Here is a 20,466-nt window from a genome sequence, read left to right on the forward strand (position 1 = left end):
TTGCTATTGCGCAATACTGTGCTATTGTGCAATACTGTACTATTGCGCAATACTGTACAATTAAAGATTTCTTGCTTTTGCGCAATACTATGCAATTGAAGATTTCTTGCTATTGCCCAATACTGTGAAATTGCGCAATACTGTGCAATTGGAGATTTCTTGTCATTGCGCAATACTGTGCAATTGAAGATTACAAAAACTTTGAAGAAAAAAAATATGAACCCCAAAAAATTGGGGAAAAAAATCCCCCCCCGCTTTTCACACCCCCCCCCCCCCCCCCCCCCCCGTACAATTTTAGAGAGATCCATACACTTACACACAAGTTATTGTCTGGAAACTAGAAAAAATGCAATGAAGTTTATTGTTATTGGCAAATTTCCAATGAAATTTATTAAAAATAAAGTTTTTGGCAAATTTCCAATGAAGTTCATTAAACTAAAGTTATTGGCAAATTTCCAATGGAATTTATTAATAATAAAGTTTTTGGCAAATTTCCAATATACATAATTTAAAAGCAGTTTAGGTGAGATAAACAAAAAAGCTCCATCAGCAACATTTTATATTGGCAAATTTCCAATGAAGTTCATTAAACTAAAGTACTTGGCAAATTTCCAATGGAATTTATTAATAATAAAGTTTTTGGCAAATTTCCAATATACATAATTTAAAAGCAGTTTAGGTGAGATATTCAAATGAGTTTCAATTACCAACCTTACACTGCCTTTTAAATTATGTTTTGTACTTAAGTAATTGTCCATTAACCTGGAAACCCTTTTCCCCCCTTTTTTGCACCTTTTTCCTTAACGGTTTGAGCCATAACTCCCAAAGACAATTCTTACCATCCCTTTGTGGTATTCCAATATCCAAAATCTAAATCCATGGTTAGATTCAGCATATCAAAGAACCCCAAGAATTCAATTTTTGATGAAATCAAATAAAGTTCAATTTTGGACCCTTTAAACCTCAATGTGAACCAATTTAATAACCGGGCCCAAATATCAAAAATCTAAATATATGGTTAGATTCAGCATATCGAAGAACCCCTTATATTCAATTTATATTTTTGTTGAAATCAAACACAGTTTAATTTTGGACCCCGATTTGGACCAACTTGAATACTGGGCCCATAATAAAAAAACTAAGTACATGTTTAGATTCAGCATATCAAAGAACCCCAAGAATTCAATTTTTGTTAAAATCAAACTAAGTTTAATTTTGGACCCTTTGGACCTTAATGTAGACCAATTTGAAAACAGGACCAAAAATTAAGAATCTAAATACACTGTTAGATTAGGCAATTACCCCCAAAATCAATCCCAGCCTTCCCTTTGTGGTATGGTACCTTGCAGTACAATTTCAGAGAGATCCATACACTTGAACACAAGTTATTGTCTGGAAACTAGAAAAATGCTTATAATTGGACCCTTTTTAGCCCCTTATTCCTAAACGTTTTGGGCAATTACACCCAAACTCAATTCCAGCTTTCCCTTTGTGATATGGAACCTTGTAGTACAATTTCAGAAAGATCCATACACTTACACACAAGTTATTGTCATGAAACTGTAAAAATGCTTGTTTTTTGCCCCTTTTTTGGCCCCTAATTCCTAATATTTGGAGGCAATTACCCCCAAAATCAATCCCAGCATTCCCTGTGTGATATGGATACTTGTGGTACAATTTCACAGAGATCCATACACTTGAACACAAGTTATTGTCTGGAAACTAGAAAAATGATTATTTTTGGACCCTTTTTGGCCCCTTATTCCTAAACGTTTTGGGCTATTACCCCCAAACTCAATTCCAGCTTTCCCTTTGTGATATGGAACCTTGTAGTACAATTTCAGAAAGATCCATACACTTACACACAAGTTATTGTCATGAAACTGGAAAAATGCTTGTTTTTTGCCCCTTTTTTGGCCCCTAATTCCTAATATTTTTAGGCAATTACCCCCAAAATCAATCCCAGCATTCCCTGTGTGATATGGAACCTTGTGGTACAATGTCAGAGAGATTCATACACTAACACACAAGTTATGTCTGGAAGTTACAAAAATGCTTATTTTTGGCCCCTTTTTGGCCCCTAATTCCTTAACTGTTGGTACCATAACCCCCAAAATCAATCCCAACCTTCCTTTTGTGGTATTGAACCTTATGGTAAAATTTCATAGAGATTCATTCACTTAAACTAAAGTTAGAGTGCGAAAACCAATGTGTCTTCGGACGACGCTGGACGACGACGACGCCAACGCCATACCAATATACGACCGCAAAAATTTTTTGCGGTCGTATAAAAATTAATTTTATGGTTCAATAAATTCAAAATAAATAATAGCCATTCATTAAGTGTTAAAGGCCGTACTTTGACCTATAATGGTTTACTTTTACAAATTGTGACTTGGATGGAGAGCTGTCTCATTTGCACTCATACCACATCTTCTTATATCTATGCAAGTAAACCTTTTTTGGTTTGATTGTTGTTGGGTTGCTGTATCATTAACATTTACCTCATTTATCTCTCATTCACTATATTTGATCCACAGAAATGTTGTGGTGTATATCTGTAATGGGTTACTTTAACTTGACCTTATCTTTTATTATTCATGATTAGTACAGGACTAGTTGATATCATTGAATCTTCATTGAATTTCAACAAATGGAACAAGAAGGCTGTTATTCTTCTACTGTTAAACCACGTAGTTCGCTGGTAAAATGCTAAATACAATAAAATGGGACTGTTCAGGCCAATTCAAGACATCATTGCAGCAAATTCTACACTTTATGATGGTTGGACAAAGGAGTGGGTTAAAGAACATCAATGATATACATATCATAACTGCACTTGATTTATTCAAAACAAAATAATATTCTTCAACAATTTGATGTACTTGATGCTAAAGTTAAATGTCAAGGTCATCATCAGGGTCTTCTTCATCAAAATCATCGATTTCATCAGGCTGATAAAATATCTTTCCTTCTCCAACAGACTTGCTCAAAGTGTCTTCCTGTCTGTAAGTACATAAAAAATACAATATTTGTATAGTTATTAATTACTAAAAAATTTGTAAGGGTTCCGTGGAACCCAGTGTCTCGCCTACTTTTTCTGTTAATCGCAGGCTCAACAAAAATGAGGAAGTTAATCAATAAAAATATTCCTCTTGATACTATCTTTTGATTGTAAGAAGCTTCTGTCCAAGTTTGGTAAAAATCCAGGATAGTTTATGAATCTTATAAATGTTTAAAAACTTTAACTGCAGACTGAATGTAATGTTAACTGGAAGAAAACAAAATTTCCTTCTAGATACTAGCATTTCATCATAAACAAGCTTCTGTCCAAGTTTGGTACAAATCCAAAATAGTATAAGAAAGTTATTAAAATTTTAAAAACTTTAACCACAGAGTGAATGTGTTGTTTCCTGGCAGAAAATCTAAGTCCATTTAAAAGTAAAAAATGGAACAAATGGATTAATTTTTTTTTTACAAAATTTCCTTCTAGATACTAGATTTTGATCATAAACAAGCTTCTGTCCAAGTTTGGTACAAATCCAAAATAGTATAAGAAAGTTATTAAAATTTTAAAAACTTTAACCACAGAGTGAATGTGTTGTTTCCTGGCAGAAAATCTTAGTCCAATTAAAAGTAAAATAAGGAAAAAATGGATTTATTTTTTTACAAAATTTACTTCTGGATACTATCTTATGATCATAAACAAGCTTCTGTCCAAGTTTGGTACAAACCCAGGATAGTTTAAGAAAGTTATTAAAATTTTAAAAACTTTAACCACAGAGTGAATGTAATATTTCCCGGCAGAAAAACTAAGTCCATTTATAAGTAAAATACGGAAAAATGGAATTTTATTTTTACAAAATTTACTTCTGGATACTATCTTATGATCATAAACAAGCTTCTGTCCAAGTTTGGTAGAAATCAAGGATAGTTTAAGAAAGTTATTAAAATTTCAAAAACTTTAACCACAGAGTGAATATTTGTGGACGCCGCCGACGGAATGTAGGATCGCTATGTCTCGCTTTTTCGACTAAAGTCGAGGCTCGACAAAAATGGAACATATACATTTTTTTTCTTGTGAGAAAAATAGTTGTGAATATAAAGATAACAAGCCACTATAAAAACTAATGTGACACTAGAATATCTTTAAGTATCTGAACCTTCTATGTGTAAAACAACAGTGTATTCACCAATCAGTTAGCAACCTAACAATAAAACAAAACGACCAAGAGGTTACCATATGGTTTCAACGATCCATCATTTTCTTTGGAGCCTGTAAAAAGTCAGTAATATGACAGTTGTTTTCCAGTCATTCTGTTAGTTTAAACAATATTTTATTTTTCAAAAATGAATAAATTACAATTTACAATAAAAATACAAGGATTCGGAAACAAGATGAACTTTTATAAATCTGTCTCCCGCAAGTTATTCTGTTACTTGATAAAGTCAAGTATTTGGTTTTGTTAGTTTTTATGGACTTTCTCTTTTTTTTTAATTTACCTGGGAGTTTGGAATTTTTGTTATTACATTTTTTAGTCACATCAAACATCAATAAAAACAGTATGTAATGGGAGCTTCTTTCTTCTTAATGTTGGACAACAAGCCATTCATTCTGTGTGTGTGGTGGTGGGTTGATAGGATATGGGTTTTAAAATTTTAAAAACTTTGATTTTTATACGCCTGTTTACGGGACGTATTATGGTATACCGTTGTCCTTCTGTCCGTCCGTCGTCAACATGTCGGACATCAACTCAAAAATGCTTTCACCAACTTGCATAAAACTTTAGGGAATTGTTTATATCTATTGACGTGAGCTCCCTTTCGTTTTTTATAAATTTTAGATTTTATGTTTCCAAGTTATGGGGTTATATTCATTAAAAAAAGGGGGATTTTCCAGTTTTCCGACAATAACTCAAAAATGCTTTCACCAATTTGCAAGAAATTTTGGTGAATTGTTTATATCTATTGACATGAGCTCGCTTTCCATTTTTATAAATTTTAGATTTTACGTTTCCGAGTTAAGGGATTTTATTAATTAAAAAAAGGGGGATTTTCCAGTTTTCGGACGAGAACTCAAAAATGCTTTCAGCAATTCTCATGAAACTTTGCTGAATTGTTTATATCTATTGATGTAAGCTCCCTTTTGATTTTTATACATTTAAGATTTTACATTTCCGAGTTATGGGGTTTTATTCATTAAAAAAGGGGGTATTTTCCAGTTTTCGGACAACAACTCAAAAATGCTTTCAGCAGTTCTCATGAAACTTTGGTGAATTGTTTATATCTATTGACTTAAGCTCCCTTTCGATTTTTATAAATTTCTGATATGACATTGAGAAGTTATTGAACTTTATTCTTTCAAAACGCGATGGGAGTATCATGCGCTCATGGCGCAGCTGTTTATTAATTTCGTCAGAAAAACATTGTAAATAATATACTATAAAAAATGCTTTTGTACTCTCAAGGTGGTAATTTTAAGTAAAATGCGACCACCTCGATGCATACTATACATTGTTTCAGAATGGAGGTGAAACCAAAAGCTTACAACCTTAACCTGTACATAAAGTCTTTGGTACTAATGAACAACAGGTAATGAATGGAGCTCACCTTTGTTGGTCATATGTATAGGGTAACTTGACTTGACTTCTCGCTTTCTTTTCCTTATCTGTTAAGGTCAAGTTAAAGGTCAAATTTGCAGCAGGGTCAACCTAAAAAAAATGAATAATGGACAGCCTATAGAAACTGGTACACTATAAAGTATAATATAATGTCACATCGGTAAAAAAATTCGGAAGTTCATTAGTCATTTGGACAAGATAACTTATATCCATTTTATTCCTTGATATAAAAATAAGGAGATGAGGTAAAATTGCCAATGAGACAACTAACCACCAAAGTTCAAATAAAGTGGATGTAAGCAATTATAGGCAATTGATGTTTATTCTGAAAGATATTGTTAAATACATCAGAATTATAGACGTAAATAAAGATAATAGTTTTTGTTTTCTGATTATAAGCTTTATATTTTTCATGGTGAAAGATGGCTGTGGTTTATTTTATAAGAAGTGTATGGGAAGAAATGAATGTAAATACATTGAAAATATATATAACAAGAATTTCAAAAAATTTCACTAGCAGTGTGTTTGAGACACAAGTTTAAAAAAAAATTGAGAATATATTTTTCCAAAAGTCAGAAATTAATTGGATTATATCACTGCCTATATTTACCTATAAAAAAGTTGTGATTTTAAAAACTACACAAAAGTGAAAAAAGTTATATGCAGAATTAAAAAATATTGTATTACATACAATTTATCAAATTAAAATAATTACACTCCATCAACTTCTAATATCAAATTTCACTTTATGAGAGTTAATATCCCTTTCCAGAAACTCATTTCTGAATCATAATTTTACTCTAAAATTATAATTTGAAGTAGGTTATTTCCCTTGTTTGGAAGTGAAACTGATCCACAGCAACAAAGTTCAATAAAGAGTCAACGATTAGTGGTTTTTAAACCCTTTGAATCAAAAAATAACATTTGGTTTATATTTAAATATTTAATGGTCTTTTGCCTTCCAATATACATATTATCAACATGAACATAAAGCTGGACTTGTTAATGTAACCCATTGTTTTCAATTTTACTTCTCACCTTTGCTCTGCACTGCAGTGAACCAGTTTTCTTCCCAACAAGGGGAATAATAGTATTCAATTGTAATTTTAAAATCAGATTCATGCTTTTGGAAGTGTGTCCTATAGTTTATGCCCCTGCCATTGATTTTGTTTACCTGACTATCCTCTGCAGAACTTTGTAGACTGATGACCTTTGAAACTTCCTTTACATCTTTTATTTCAAAGTTATCTGTCAAACTGAAATTTTCACTCTGAAAAATAAATATGATCTTTAAAAAAAATTAAATATCATGAGCAGTTTATTTTTGACTTGCTAAAAAAGAAAAAGACAAACAGTACACAAAACACAACATAGAAAACTAAAGACTGAGCAACACAAAACCAACCAAAAACTGGGGTGATCTCAGGTGCTTCGGAAGGGTAAGCAGATCCTGCTCCACATGTGGCACATATGAAATTCTATGGAAAGCCTCAGCTGTCATATATTAGAGATATACAAAACGTTATGCTGTAGCTTAAAATGTAAAGTTAAGACAGTGTGATGTTGAATTGAGTCATCAAAATGCTAACTCTAAACTACAATATGCTAAGTTGAATTTGCTCAATGTTGACTTGCAATGACAAGTGCTTTAGTCGTGATAGTATAATGATAAGTCACGATGTTGTGATGATATGCCAAACACACCTAACATTGGGTTTAAAGTACATGATGTGAAGTTGACGTTGCACGATGTTAGCTTGCAGATGGATTCTGCTCAGTCATCCACATCGACAGCTATGATAACAAATAAAATGAATAGTTAAATGTATTGTGCTGACTTGTTATTAATAAATGTTGAGCTGAGATAGTACGATGTTATATCATTGTGATATTACGATTGGTATATCATGCAATCTGTTGATTTAAAACACCATGATGCACAGTTGAAAGTACATGATGTTAAGTTAAGATAACAAGATGCTACACCACTATACTGAAACGAAAGGCTTACCATACAATTTGTTGACTTAAAACAACACGATGCAACGTGTTAAGCTAAGATGCTCCCTTGAAACTACACAACGTACAGTTGAAATTTTGTAATGTTAAGCTAAGATAGCACTATGTTATATCATTATAATGTCACAATAGGCTTATTATACAATTTGCTCATTTAAAACTACGTACAGTTGAAAGTATGTGATGTTGAGTATGATAGCAATATCTTATATCATAATAATATCACGATAGGCTTGCCATACAATATGCTCATTTAAAACTACATGACGTACAGTTGAAAGTACGTGTTGTTCAGCTAAGACAGCACGATGTTATATCATTATAATGTCACGATAGGCTTGTTATACAATTTGCTCATTTAAAATTACACCACGTACAGCTGAAATTACGTGATGTTAAGCTAAGATAGCACGTTGTTATATCATTAGAATGTCACGATAGTCTTACCACATGATATGCTCATTTAAAACTACATGACTTTCAGTTTAAACTAGGTGATGCTAATCTTAGATAGCATGTTGTTATATCATTTGAATGTCACAATAGGCTTACCATACAATATGCTCATTTAAAACTACACAACGTACAGTTGAAAGTATGTGATGTTGAGCTATGATAGCACGTTGTTATATCATTAGAATGTCACGATAGTCTTACCACATGATATGCTCATTTAAAACTACATGACTTTCAGTTTAAACTAGGTGATGCTAATCTTAGATAGCATGTTGTTATATCATTTGAATGTCACAATAGGCTTACCATACAATATGCTCATTTAAAACTACACAACGTACAGTTGAAAGTATGTGATGTTGAGCTATGATAGCACGTTGTTATATCATTAGAATGTCACGATAGTCTTACCACATGATATGCTCATTTAAAACTACATGACTTTCAGTTTAAACTAGGTGATGCTAATCTTAGATAGCATGTTGTTATATCATAATAATATCACGATAGGCTTGCCATACAATATGCCCATTCAAAACTACACGACGTACAGTTGAAAGTACGTGTTGTTGAGCTAAGATAGCTCGATGTTATATCATTATGACGTTACAAGAGGCTTATCATACAATGTGTTGACTTGAAACTACACGATGTAAATTTGAAGTAGTTTGGTCTTGACTTGAAACAGTAAAATGTTAAGTTATAAAAACAGAATGTAAAGTCAAGATAGGATGACATATACTTGTGCAGAATTGAAGATTTTTGGTGTTGACTTCGAATATAGTACAAATATTAGATTGTTTTAATGTTAAATTGAAAGACAATAATGATGCGTAAAACATTACAGAATTAGGTGAATTGAAACTGCAATTCCATGGAAAAGAATGAGGGACAAATCCTCAGGATTTTTTCTTCTTCATTTGCAAGTACGGAGGCAAAATGATATACAAAGAAAGTTTTCCATAAATTCATAAAGCAAAAGAATTACCCATCACTATATATTACACTTGAATACAGTTTTGCCATATATTTTACATGTTTTGTTTTGATCTTTTTTATGAACAATATTTAAGAAAACATTTATCTATGTTGTGTGTTAATATATACAATATAATATTGTGCTTTAAGACTTATGACTGTGAGGGTCAAATTTTACTCATATAAAATCACATCTATGTAAGAGTTAATGGAGAATTTGTATTTACCACTTCCGTTTTCCCCGAAATAAAACATAAGAATCTGGAGTCTTAATCTTAAAAGACAAAGATCAACTGATATGCCCCCCCCCCCCCCCCCCCGGGCCTTGTTAGAGGTATCTGAAAATTTGAATTTTCTTTTCCACGAAATAAAATAAAAAGAATTGATAGGTGGAAGAATCCTACTGCATGGGGCCAACCCAAACATAAAGTATGGTAGATTCTGTTGTATACTTTTCGCTCATACATGAAGTCTATATGAAACCTAATGAAATTTGACCTAGAGCCTCCAGTCTAAATCGTTAACTTTCAAAAAAAGAATACATTATTTACAGCAGTGCCAACCATTTTTCCAGCACCAAGTTAGATAGTGCCCAGGTTTATGTATATATCCACTCGGAGAATATTTCATATTTTTAAATGTTAAAGTCATTAATGGACAATGACCCCTATAACTTATAATAAGAAGCCAATTAATGATTTCCGTCACTTATTTTCTTGTCCATAGTGATTTTGTTGGTTCTTTGCAGCTTCTTTCTAACTATATGTGTTTTCAAAGAAAAAGAAAAAAAGAAAAAATCTGTAAAAATTGTTAAAGTCCATGAATTATTTTGGTATTGCTTTGATTAATTTGTAGATATGTTTTTTTGATGTCAACAGTTTCTCTCTCTCTCTGTCTCTCTTTTATAGTGTCATGAGTGTGGTCAAAATTAAAATCGGTAGATTTTTTTTTGATTATTTGCCAAAATGTAGTTTATTCTTTTTTGAAACACATAAACAGTTTTCAATTCACCTAATTCTGTAATGTTTTACGCATCGTTATTGTCTTTCAATTTAACATAAAACGATCTAATATTTATACTATATTCGAAGTCAACACCAAAAATCTTCAATTCTGCACAAGTATATGTCATCCTATCATTGTTTTATTTTGACTTTACGTTCTGTTTTTATAACTTAACATTTTACTGTTTCAAGTCAAGACCAAACTACTTCAAATTTACATCGTGTAGTTTCAAGTCAACACATTGTATGATAAGCCTCTAATGATGTCATAATGATATAACATCGTACTATCTTAGCTCAACAACACGTACTTTCAACTGTACGTCGTGTAGTTTTAAATGAGCATATTGTATGGCAAGCCTATCGTGATATTATTATGATATAAGATATTGCTATCATAACTCAACATCACATACTTTCAACTGTACGTTGTGTAGTTTTAAACGAGCAAATTGTATAATAAGCCTATTGTGACATTATAATTATATAACATAGTGCTATCGTAGCTTAACATTACAAAATTTCAACTGTACGTTGTGTAGTTTCAAGGGAGCATCTTAGCTTAACATGTACTTTCAACTGTGCATCATGGTGTTTTAAATCAACAGATTGCATGATAGACCAATCGTTTTATCACAATGATATAACACCGTACTATCTCAGCTCAACATTTATTAATAACAAGTCAGCACCATACATTTTAACTATTCATTTTATTTGTTATCATAGCTGTCGATGTGGATGACTGAGCAGAATCCATCTGCAAGCTAACATCATGCAACATCAACTTCACATCATGTACTGTAAACCCAACGTTACGTGTGTTTGGCATATCATCACAACATCGTGACTTATCATTTTACTATCACGACTAAACCACTTGTCATTGCAAGTCAACATTGCGCAGATTCAACTTAGCATATTGTTATTTAGAGTTAGCATTTTGATGACTCAATTCAACATCACACTGTCTTAACTTTACATTTTAAGCTACAGCATAACGTTTTGTAAATCTCTAATATATGACAGCTGAGGCTTTCCATAAAATTCAACAACAATGCATGCATTACCATTCTTCACAAAAATCATCAGTCATTCATAGTATCAAAATCAGGTTCTGCGCATTCATTTAAATTTGTGGGTAACAATTTTTGTAAATTGAGGAAATATTGTAATTTCGTGGATATTGATTTCATGCTTTTTTCCAAAATCTGCGTACATATGCCTATAGAAAATTTGTACTTTGTTGAACATTTAAATTTGTGGTTTATATATACCACAATAGTAAGTTTCTGACATATCAGAAAATTGTTCACATGTTACAAGTCATCACTGCAGAACTGCTGACTAAATTCGAAGTCATTCTGTCTAGTAGTATTGGAGAAATGTGTGACAGAGAAATTTTAAGTTCATTCAAAATACTGAAAAATCAGAATATAGGCAAAAGAGAATAAGGTATTTAACAGATCTGAAAAGTGCTCACACATTACAACTCATCCTTGTCAAGATGCTGACCAAATGTGAAGTCATTCTGTTTGACAGTTTGTGAGAAAAGTGTGACCAAAATATTTGTTGGATGAAAGGATGAACAAACAGAGAGACGGAGGGACAAAGTGATTGTGTGCATTACACCATTTAAATGATGAATATTCTATATTAGCATATGACTATAAACGTTTTGTTTTCTCATTGTCTTTAAGCATATAAGGGAATCTTATTTTGTAAAACATTATAATCACTGCAGGAAAAATTATGAGAGGTTAATTTGATATTTGGAACAGCTAACGTATACCTAAAAAAGTAATGGGGAATTTTTGTGAGTTGTTTAAGGTTGTATAAATAAAATGTTTTTATCGTTTTTTTTTAAATATCAACCAACAAATGCTTTTGTCACATAAATCAAAACATCGCATTAATTTCTATCAAAATATCTCTAAATATTGTAATGTAAAAATTGAATTAGCTAATTTGATTCAATCTTCCAAACTCCTTTAAAGAGGACAAGCAATCCTTTCAAGAAGCATAACCAAAATGGGAGACAATAGACCATTTTCATATTACCGACTTTTGACTCTGGAATTTATTTATTTTCGACAGGTTACCTTCTCTGTGGTAGGACATCCTGGTACTCAGTCAGACAAGAGCAACGTAAATAAGTAAATTCAAGCTTTTAATCAGTACAGTTTTGAGGGAAAGTTAACTGTTTAATGCTTTCTATACATGACTAAATCATTGGAAAACAGTCAACTTTCCCCCCAAATTGCACCGATTATATATTCGATTTTACTTCTGTTGGTTGCTCGTAATTGACCAAGTACCAGGATGTCCTACTATAGAGTAGGTAACCTGTCGAAAAAGTATAGAACCCAGAGTCAAAAGTCGGTAATCTGAAAATGGTCTATTCCATTGTAATATATAATTGTCAAAATTTCCTTAAATTTTTAACCATTTCCATATATTTTTAAAATTTTCTAATTGCTATGTCACAGTCAACAAAAGTAGCTAACATCCATGCCATTTGGACTCTAGTGGATAATTGTCTCATTGGAAATCATACCACAGCTCGTTATTTTTATATTAAACAAAGAATAATTACAATCTGAGTTATCTTCCCTGAAATCTTTTTATGGAACACATCACAACCATGTGTATACTGATCAGTACTAGGCTTTTTCATCTTGATGATTGTTGATGCAGTATGTTCAACCAATGAGCAGGCCATGTGATCATGTAAATCTTCATGTAGTAAGCAGACGACCTGTTCTACTTCACAACCTGAAGTAATTAAACACAAAATATTAGTGTAAACATTGCAATAAAAGTTAATTGTCATTCATACATAAGTTGTATATATAATTCAATTTGTTTTATCTTTAAAAAGGATTGCAAGCAGCCAGTGGTAACATGTTTGTCTCCTCACTTCTTATCGTTACTTAAAACATTCCTACATTAAAAACCCCAGGCTAATGAAGCAGGAACTTCTGAGGTTTGTTTTGCTCAATCTTTAGTTTGCTATGTAGTGTTTTGTGTATTATTGTTAATATTTTTGTCCGTTTTCTTTTGACCCTTAGTTTTTGATTGCCCCCTAGTTTTCCTCTTCCTTTCTTGGGTCTTTCCACCATTCTGTGGAAGACCTCTTGAAACTGAGTTGATAATTAATTTTTTTCTTCCCCCACTTCTGTTTCTGTAATGTTGCTTTTGTCTCGCAACATGATGATACATGTAATATATTTGGAATATGATATCAATTTTTGGACTTTTGCATATTGGAGTTATCTCCCCATATACTGTTTTTCTTGTTATTGCTGCTCCTCTGAATCCGTATAAGATATCACTTACTTAACATTTTTCACCAAAAATAAGGGTCTGGCATAGTTTGATAAACACACATATTTTTTGTTGCCCCATACAACTTATTTTACCTAAACACTGTGTATGTGCCAACTTATGAATAACTTGACAGGTGTAGGATGCAGATCTGTACAGAATCAACTGACTAAGTGAATCAATCACAACAGCAATTTTCTTGTTGCCATGGAAATTATTTTTGTCCTTCAGGAAAGGTATAAGATCCACTGTCACATTTAGACTAGCAGTGCTATTCCAATTCAAAATGTCTGAATGTCCATCATATATCTTGCAACTGTAAAAAATATTAAAAGAGTTATTTTTGTATGGCGTGTTATTTGAACATTGTACATGGTATAGGTCAATAATAGGATTTTTTTTCTAGTAGCTGGAATGAAAGAACAAAATGACTATCTTTTTTTTTGTTCAAATAAATAGAAATTATTCTAATGCTCTGTACTAAAAAAAAATTTCTATAAATATAAAAACTCACAGTACAATACAATGTACTGTACACTCAAAAAAATTATTTTGAGGTTTTTATTAATGCAAATAATGCTACTGAGTGAGTATCGCAATAATAAGAACTCCCATTCTGATATCTAAAACATGTCTGCATTCAGATTTTCCTGAAATCACAATAACAAATGAATGCAGTAATTTCTGAACATACAGTATATTGAATAGAATTGACAGGAAAACACAAACAAAAATTTAAACAAAGGATGGTTAATCAAAAATGTATTCAACATGTCAGAGATCAATCTAAATGCATAAAAATTTGAAGAAATATAATCACAGGAAAAAGTAAAGAAATTCTAAGTAAATGCTTGCTAAAATTAGAATTTGTCAAATATAAATTTATTTAATTTATGATAGATTAAATTAAGATAGATCAAATGAAACATAAGGAAATAATAATTTCTTTGGAACCATACCTGCTGACATCAATGTGTGACTTAATATCTGTTGATCTGCCATCATAACAGACAATATGTACCTCATCAACCCTAAAAATAATATGATATAATGTGATTATTATGTGATCATCAAGTATGGTGAACATTCATGCCTGTTGTATTTGTTTTTTTCATAAATTGTTTTGTTATAAATTAGGCTGTTAGTTTTCATGTTTGAATTGTTTCACATGTTTCATGTCGGGGCCTTTTATAGTCAACTATACGTTTTTTTTTTCTCATGTTGAAGGCTGTGTGGTTGCCTATAATTGCTTACATCCACTTCATTTAAACTTGGGTGGATAATTGTCTCATTGGCAATCATACCACATCTCCTTATTTTCATATATATGGTTAGCAGAAAAATTCTTACTAAAAGGACACTTGTATATCATATTTGTTTTTCGTTCATTGTTTTGTATATAAATCAGGCCGTTAGTTTTCTCGTTTAAATTGTTTTACATATGTCATTTTTTTTGCCTTTTATAGCTTGCTATGCGGGATAGGTTTAGCTTATTGTTGGTGGCAGAACGGTGACCTAGAGTGGATAACCTTCTACTCATATTAAAAACTGACAAAGAAAATTTGAAAAAGAAAAAGAAAAAACACCCACCCTACAAAATGGTGTTCTCTTTCAATCTCTCACGAAAAAATGTACGTTTTAAAAATCATACCACATCTTATTAATTTATAAAGTTTATAAATTGTTTTGTAATAAATTAGGCCGTTGGTTTTCTCAATTGAATTATTTCATATTTTTCATGTCCATTGATGTCAGGGCCTTTTATAGAAGAGTATACGGTATGGGTTTTACTCATTGAAGGCTGTCCTGTTGCCTATAATGGCTTACATCCACTTCAATTGAACTTGGGTGGACAGTTGTCTCATTGGCAATCATACCACATCTTATTAATTTATAAAGTTTATAAATTGTTTTGTTATAAATTAGGCCGTTGGTTTTCTCAATTGAATTATTTCATATTTTTCATGTCAGGGCCTTTTATAGCCGACTATACAGTATGGGTTTTACTCATTGAAGGCTGTCCTGTTCCCTATAATTGCTTAAATCAACTTCAATTGAACATTGGTGTATAGTTGTCTCATTGGCAATCATACCACATCTTATTTATTTATAAAGTTTATAAATTGTTTTGTTATAAATTAGGACATTGGTTTCTTCAATTGAATTATTTCATATTTTTCATGTCAGGGCCTTTTATAGCTGACTATACAGTGTGGGGTTTTACTCATTGAAGGCTGTAGGGTTGCCTATAATTGCTTAGTTCAATTGAACTCTGGTGGACAGTTGTCTCATTGGGAATCCTTCCACATCTCCTTACTTTATATAAGCATGATACATGTATAATGTGATTATTATATGATTAATAAGTATGGTGAACATTCTCTGGACCATAGGTATCTTATTGGCAATCATACCACATCCCATCTCTTTATTTCAATACCTACATTTTTGTGTGTAGATTTCAAAAATTTGGAAGAAAAGTTACAATGAATTTTTCACATGGTGATTAAGTCAACAAATGCATTTAAAAATCTAACAGTGACACAAGAGGGACGAAAGATACCAGAGGGACAGTCAAATTCATAGATCGATAACAAACTGACAACGCCATGGCCAAAAATAAAAAGACAAACAGACTAATAATAGTACAGATGACACAACATAGAAAACCAAAGACTAAGCAACACGAACCCCACCAAAAACTGGGGGTGATCTCAGGTGCTCCGGAAGGGTAAGCAGATCCTGCCCCACATGTGGCACCCATCATCTTGCTTATGTTATTACAAATCCGGTAAATAGTCTAATTCGGTAAGTCACATTCGTGAAAAGGGAGGGTATTGTAGTTACGACATAAGGAACATATCCGATATCATCTGTGAAACGGTTATTCCATAACGGTCAACCAACTCATGATGGCATCTGTAAAATTTACGAAGGGATGACTTCAACTTCACCATTTGGAACTCTTGGTTTAATAATTTCCTTGTGAGCAGCAATCCTCTATCAAGGAAATCATGATAGGAAACACAAGCCAGGGAATTTTGTATCAATTGGGAGATATATACTCCGTATGCAGGCGCTGTTGGAATGTTGCTACATAAAAATGGAAAGTTCACAATTGGGAAGCTGAAATCATCTCTTTTGTCGTAAAGTTTTGTTATCAACCGACCCTCATTGTCAATTTCTAGATGTAAGTCACGATATGAGGCAGACTTAATTATCTGTAGTATCCTTTATCTCTAGTTCGATGGGATAGATTCGTTCAACATAGTCACCAAATTTTGTATTATTTAGTGAGAGAACATCATCTATATAGCGGAACGTAGAGTTAAAGGATATTGCTAACTTCTTATCTTTCTTCCTAAGAAGTTCCTGTATGAAGTCAGCCTCATAATAATAAAGAAACAAGTCGGCAAGAAGAGGGGCACAATTGGTTCCCATTGGAATTCTGACAGTCTGTTGAAAAACACGTCCTCCAAACGTAACAAATATGTTGTCAATCAAGAAATCAAGCATCTTGATAATGTCAGTTTCAGAGAATTTTTTGTTTGAATCAGAGTGATTCTTTACAAAGTAGGATTTATCCCTCCCCAAGACAAGATACTTGTATCTACGTTCGCCATTCTTTTTAATGAAACAAAGTAATACCAACTCTTTCAATTTGTCTTTTAGTTTTGAATAGGGAATACTTGTGTAAAGTGTAGAAAAGTCAAATGTTTTAATACTATCATGACTATTGCAAGATGAGAGAGTCTTAGATTGTATGTACTCTAAAAGATCTTTGGAATTTTTTAGTATCCACATCTGATTCACGCCACCTCTAGAATAGGCAGTTTCACAATAACTTTGGAGCCTGGATTTGATTGCTGATAAAATAGATGTTAATAATTTAGAAAGAGGTTTCGTGGAGTACTTGGAAGACCCAGCAATATACTGTTGTTTGTAAGGACACTTATATATGTAGTTTAGGTATCCAGTACAGTGATGGAAGATCCAGTTCTTCATCTTTGGTTGAAATTCCAAAGGAACATAGAACAGACCTATGATTATCCAGGATTTCCTCTTTGGTAAGTGTTGTGAGGGTATATGTTGAGTTTCCAAGTGAATTGTCAATACCTAATTCATTTATCAAGAAGTCTATATAATGATATTTACACACAAAAACGATGTTGTTTGGGGCTTTATCTGCAGGAACAACAACATATTTGTCATGGAGGTAGGACAAGTGTTTTGCAACATTTGGGTCTTTAAAAATTGACGTAGCGTGGGTATTGATATGCCCATTTAGTTTCTTAATTCGGATTTGTATCAACGACCTCACAGCCTTAATCCATTCGGAAAGAGTATCTACGTCTTCTTTCTCGCGTTTAGCCCATTGCCTGGCATAATCCTCGACTGAATCCATCAGTATTTTGAAGTTGTATTTCCAATTGATGGATTTAGGCTCACGATATTTCGGACCTTTGGATAACAAATTTCGCAGGGAAGTGTTATTGACAATGTTGAGGTCTCCGGTAATAACGTGGCCGGCCGGATTATATGTGAATTGGGAACTAGCACAGGTGCAATCAGGAGGTTTAGACTTGAAGTCATCAATGTTGAGATCCTGCAAAATGTGTTTGTAATTGAAAATTTTAGTTGCAATTGGTTTGGTATAGGTATAAGAAATTATTGGTACAGACTGATCTTTAAAATAAGGTGGTAATTTCGACTGAACTAATTTATGATGAAGGATATTGCCTAAGTTGACGCCATCGAGACCTTTGTTGGCAAAGGAAAGTTTAAGAAAAGATCTTTTCTCTTTTTCATCTTTTCCAATGCGAACTGGTTTGAAAAGTCTGTGACTTGCAATATCCGAATTTGTTACCATGGTGAAGCATTTTTTAATTTTTATGAATTATGGCATGTTTCATGATTGATTTATTTCAAAGGCTCCAAGTGATCTAGAAAATGTCTGGTAAAAATTCAGTTAATATTCTTGGAGAATCTGTCCACTTCGACCAAAAATAATTCCAGACCATAATTCTGCTATTAAACCTTCTGGTATATACAGTATGATTTGTTTCCCCAATAACCTACCTACTCATAAAAATTTGCCCTCATCATTAATTTCATTCCCAGAAAAATGTATTTTGTTCATCCTCAGTTATATTTCACCACAGCCAATAAAGTTCGATTCATTGCGTTTGCCTCAAGAATATTTTCCATATTTTATCCCATGGTAAAATGGGAAACAATTAATTTTTTAAGGTGTGTTTGATTGCTCATGATTAAATTTGGATACAATACCTCTCTGCAAGACTAGTTATAAATGAACACAATACACCTCTACCAGGATAGTCTGATGAATCTGAAACACAAATACTAAATAGTTTAACAAATAATTAAACTTGATTATCTGCACTCTTTTATATCATGTATATACCATGTATCATGTATACTGAGTAAAAAGATTTTGATTTTAAGAATAACCTTTTAAGTTCAGAAACCCTAGCCATAGACATGTACAAATGTATATATGTCTCTGCCCTAGCTACCCCCATATAATCAAGTTGTCATTAAGGTTCATCAAAAGGAATTGAAAAATATGGCCGTGTTTACACCACAAAATCTTCTCTGAGCACAGACAAACTGATGCATCTCGAAAAGGTTTAAGGCATGGCAGGACCTAGATATATAAAAGTTATATGAAGTCTATGGTTCAGAAAATTAAAAACTGACCTGGTATTTGATGTGCATTTTTTTTCCAGTCTGCAGAAGATAGCAAAATAAACAAACACATGAGTTTCATTTGAAACGGTCCACTCAGTTACACAGTTTAAATCACCTATTGTTTGTAGATGTCTATTGTCCATCTATTGTCCATTTAAATCAATACTTCTCACAACATTTATTATATGAGGGGAGCTTCTCAAACCTCTTTCCCAACTAAGTTTATTTTGACACCTTCTGCAGGAACGAAAAAAAATGAATAGCAAAATCCAGAAAAGTGTATATTGTTTTCTGAAACCTAAAATGCATTTAAAATTTAATTATCTAGTTCCTGCCATGCCTTAAAACTTTTGCAGGTGCACAGATTTTTCTGTACTCAGAGTAAAATTTGTGGTGTAAATACGTCCATATAACAGGTTGGGAACCCCTCCATTTTTTGTAAAAACCACTTTTTAGTGCAAATGAGCAAATATTTATATTATTTGAAGAAACTTTTCCCAAAGAACTATACATCTACATTTCTATCTGGTATTATATGGCCAAAACATGTCCAAGAATTCTGTAATATTCCTGGACTTATATCTTCCTTATTATCAAAAATAAGTGGAACCCTCTTTTAGGTGGGTCTCATTGGGGTCTAAGCGTGACGCGGGAATGCCGATTCTTTGTAAGCGTGACACGTGAAAGTCAAATTATTGTGCCGTGAAAACAGAAATGAAGTCTAGCGGGATACAGGAAATTACAAAAAAATGAGAATTGCTTACATACTTAGTGTAAGCGGGATACAGGAATCTGACAAAACATTAAGGGGGATTCGGGATCAGAACCCCCCAATGAGACCCCCTTTTAGAAAAGTTGTTCCAAATATAATAAATTTTTCCCTTTTTAAGTTAAAAAATCGAAGTTTTGCTTTTTTCATTTTTACAACAGTGAAACGACCCCTTGTCTCAGGGACAGTCCCTCATTTAAGGGATATCCCTCATTTGGGGGGTTGTTCCCAACCTGTATAATTTACACAAGGTTGTAATGAACCTTAATTAAAATATCGTTTCTTTCTGAAACTTACCTTCTATTAGAACAATGTTAGATTTTTCTTGCCCCTTGGCCAAATCACCAATCATGTCGTAAGAAAATCTTAATCTATAGATAGTAATCTTCAAAAATATGAAGTATGTCGTTACTAAAAATTGGGAATATGACTCCAATGGGCGCAGACATCTTGTAGAATCGCAGCAAATATGATTATTTTTTTATGTCCTATTACAAAATAAATTTACTATAAATCTCAATTTGACTTTATAGCAACAATAGTAATAAAATCATTTAATATTTCTATGATCTTTATTTTT

At 32.4% G+C, this 20,466-nt stretch overlaps 1 protein-coding gene across 1 annotated transcript; it reads right to left on the minus strand.

Annotated features, from left to right (window-relative positions):
• Window positions 1-2,829: 2,829 nt before the first annotated feature.
• Window positions 2,830-20,340, minus strand: LOC127720311 (elongator complex protein 5-like). The gene is made up of 8 exons (XM_052226881.1): window positions 20,184-20,340; window positions 18,695-18,755; window positions 14,365-14,436; window positions 13,501-13,721; window positions 12,675-12,853; window positions 6,796-6,891; window positions 5,611-5,711; window positions 2,830-3,006 (listed from the first exon to the last, which is right to left on the minus strand). Exons 1-8 carry the CDS (start codon window positions 20,236-20,238, stop codon window positions 2,898-2,900), a joined length of 894 nt encoding a protein of 297 aa, XP_052082841.1. The 5' UTR covers window positions 20,239-20,340; the 3' UTR covers window positions 2,830-2,897.
• Window positions 20,341-20,466: the final 126 nt, after the last annotated feature.

Source organism: Mytilus californianus, unplaced genomic scaffold, assembly GCF_021869535.1.
Source record: "Mytilus californianus isolate M0D057914Y unplaced genomic scaffold, xbMytCali1.0.p SCAF_11, whole genome shotgun sequence".
Lineage (NCBI taxonomy): Eukaryota > Metazoa > Mollusca > Bivalvia > Mytilida > Mytilidae > Mytilus > Mytilus californianus.

Bases quoted from the DNA above. Each gene is read 5' to 3' on its own strand.
- LOC127720311 (XM_052226881.1), bottom strand. From the start codon at position 20,238: ATGATTGGTGATTTGGCCAAGGGGCAAGAAAAATCTAACATTGTTCTA. The intron at 18,756-20,183 runs GTAAGTTTCAGA...TTTGTGTTTCAG, and splicing joins TAACATTGTTCTAATAGAAG to ATTCATCAGACTATCCTGGT. The intron at 3,007-5,610 runs GTGAGCTCCATT...ATGTACTTACAG, and splicing joins TATACATATGACCAACAAAG to ACAGGAAGACACTTTGAGCA.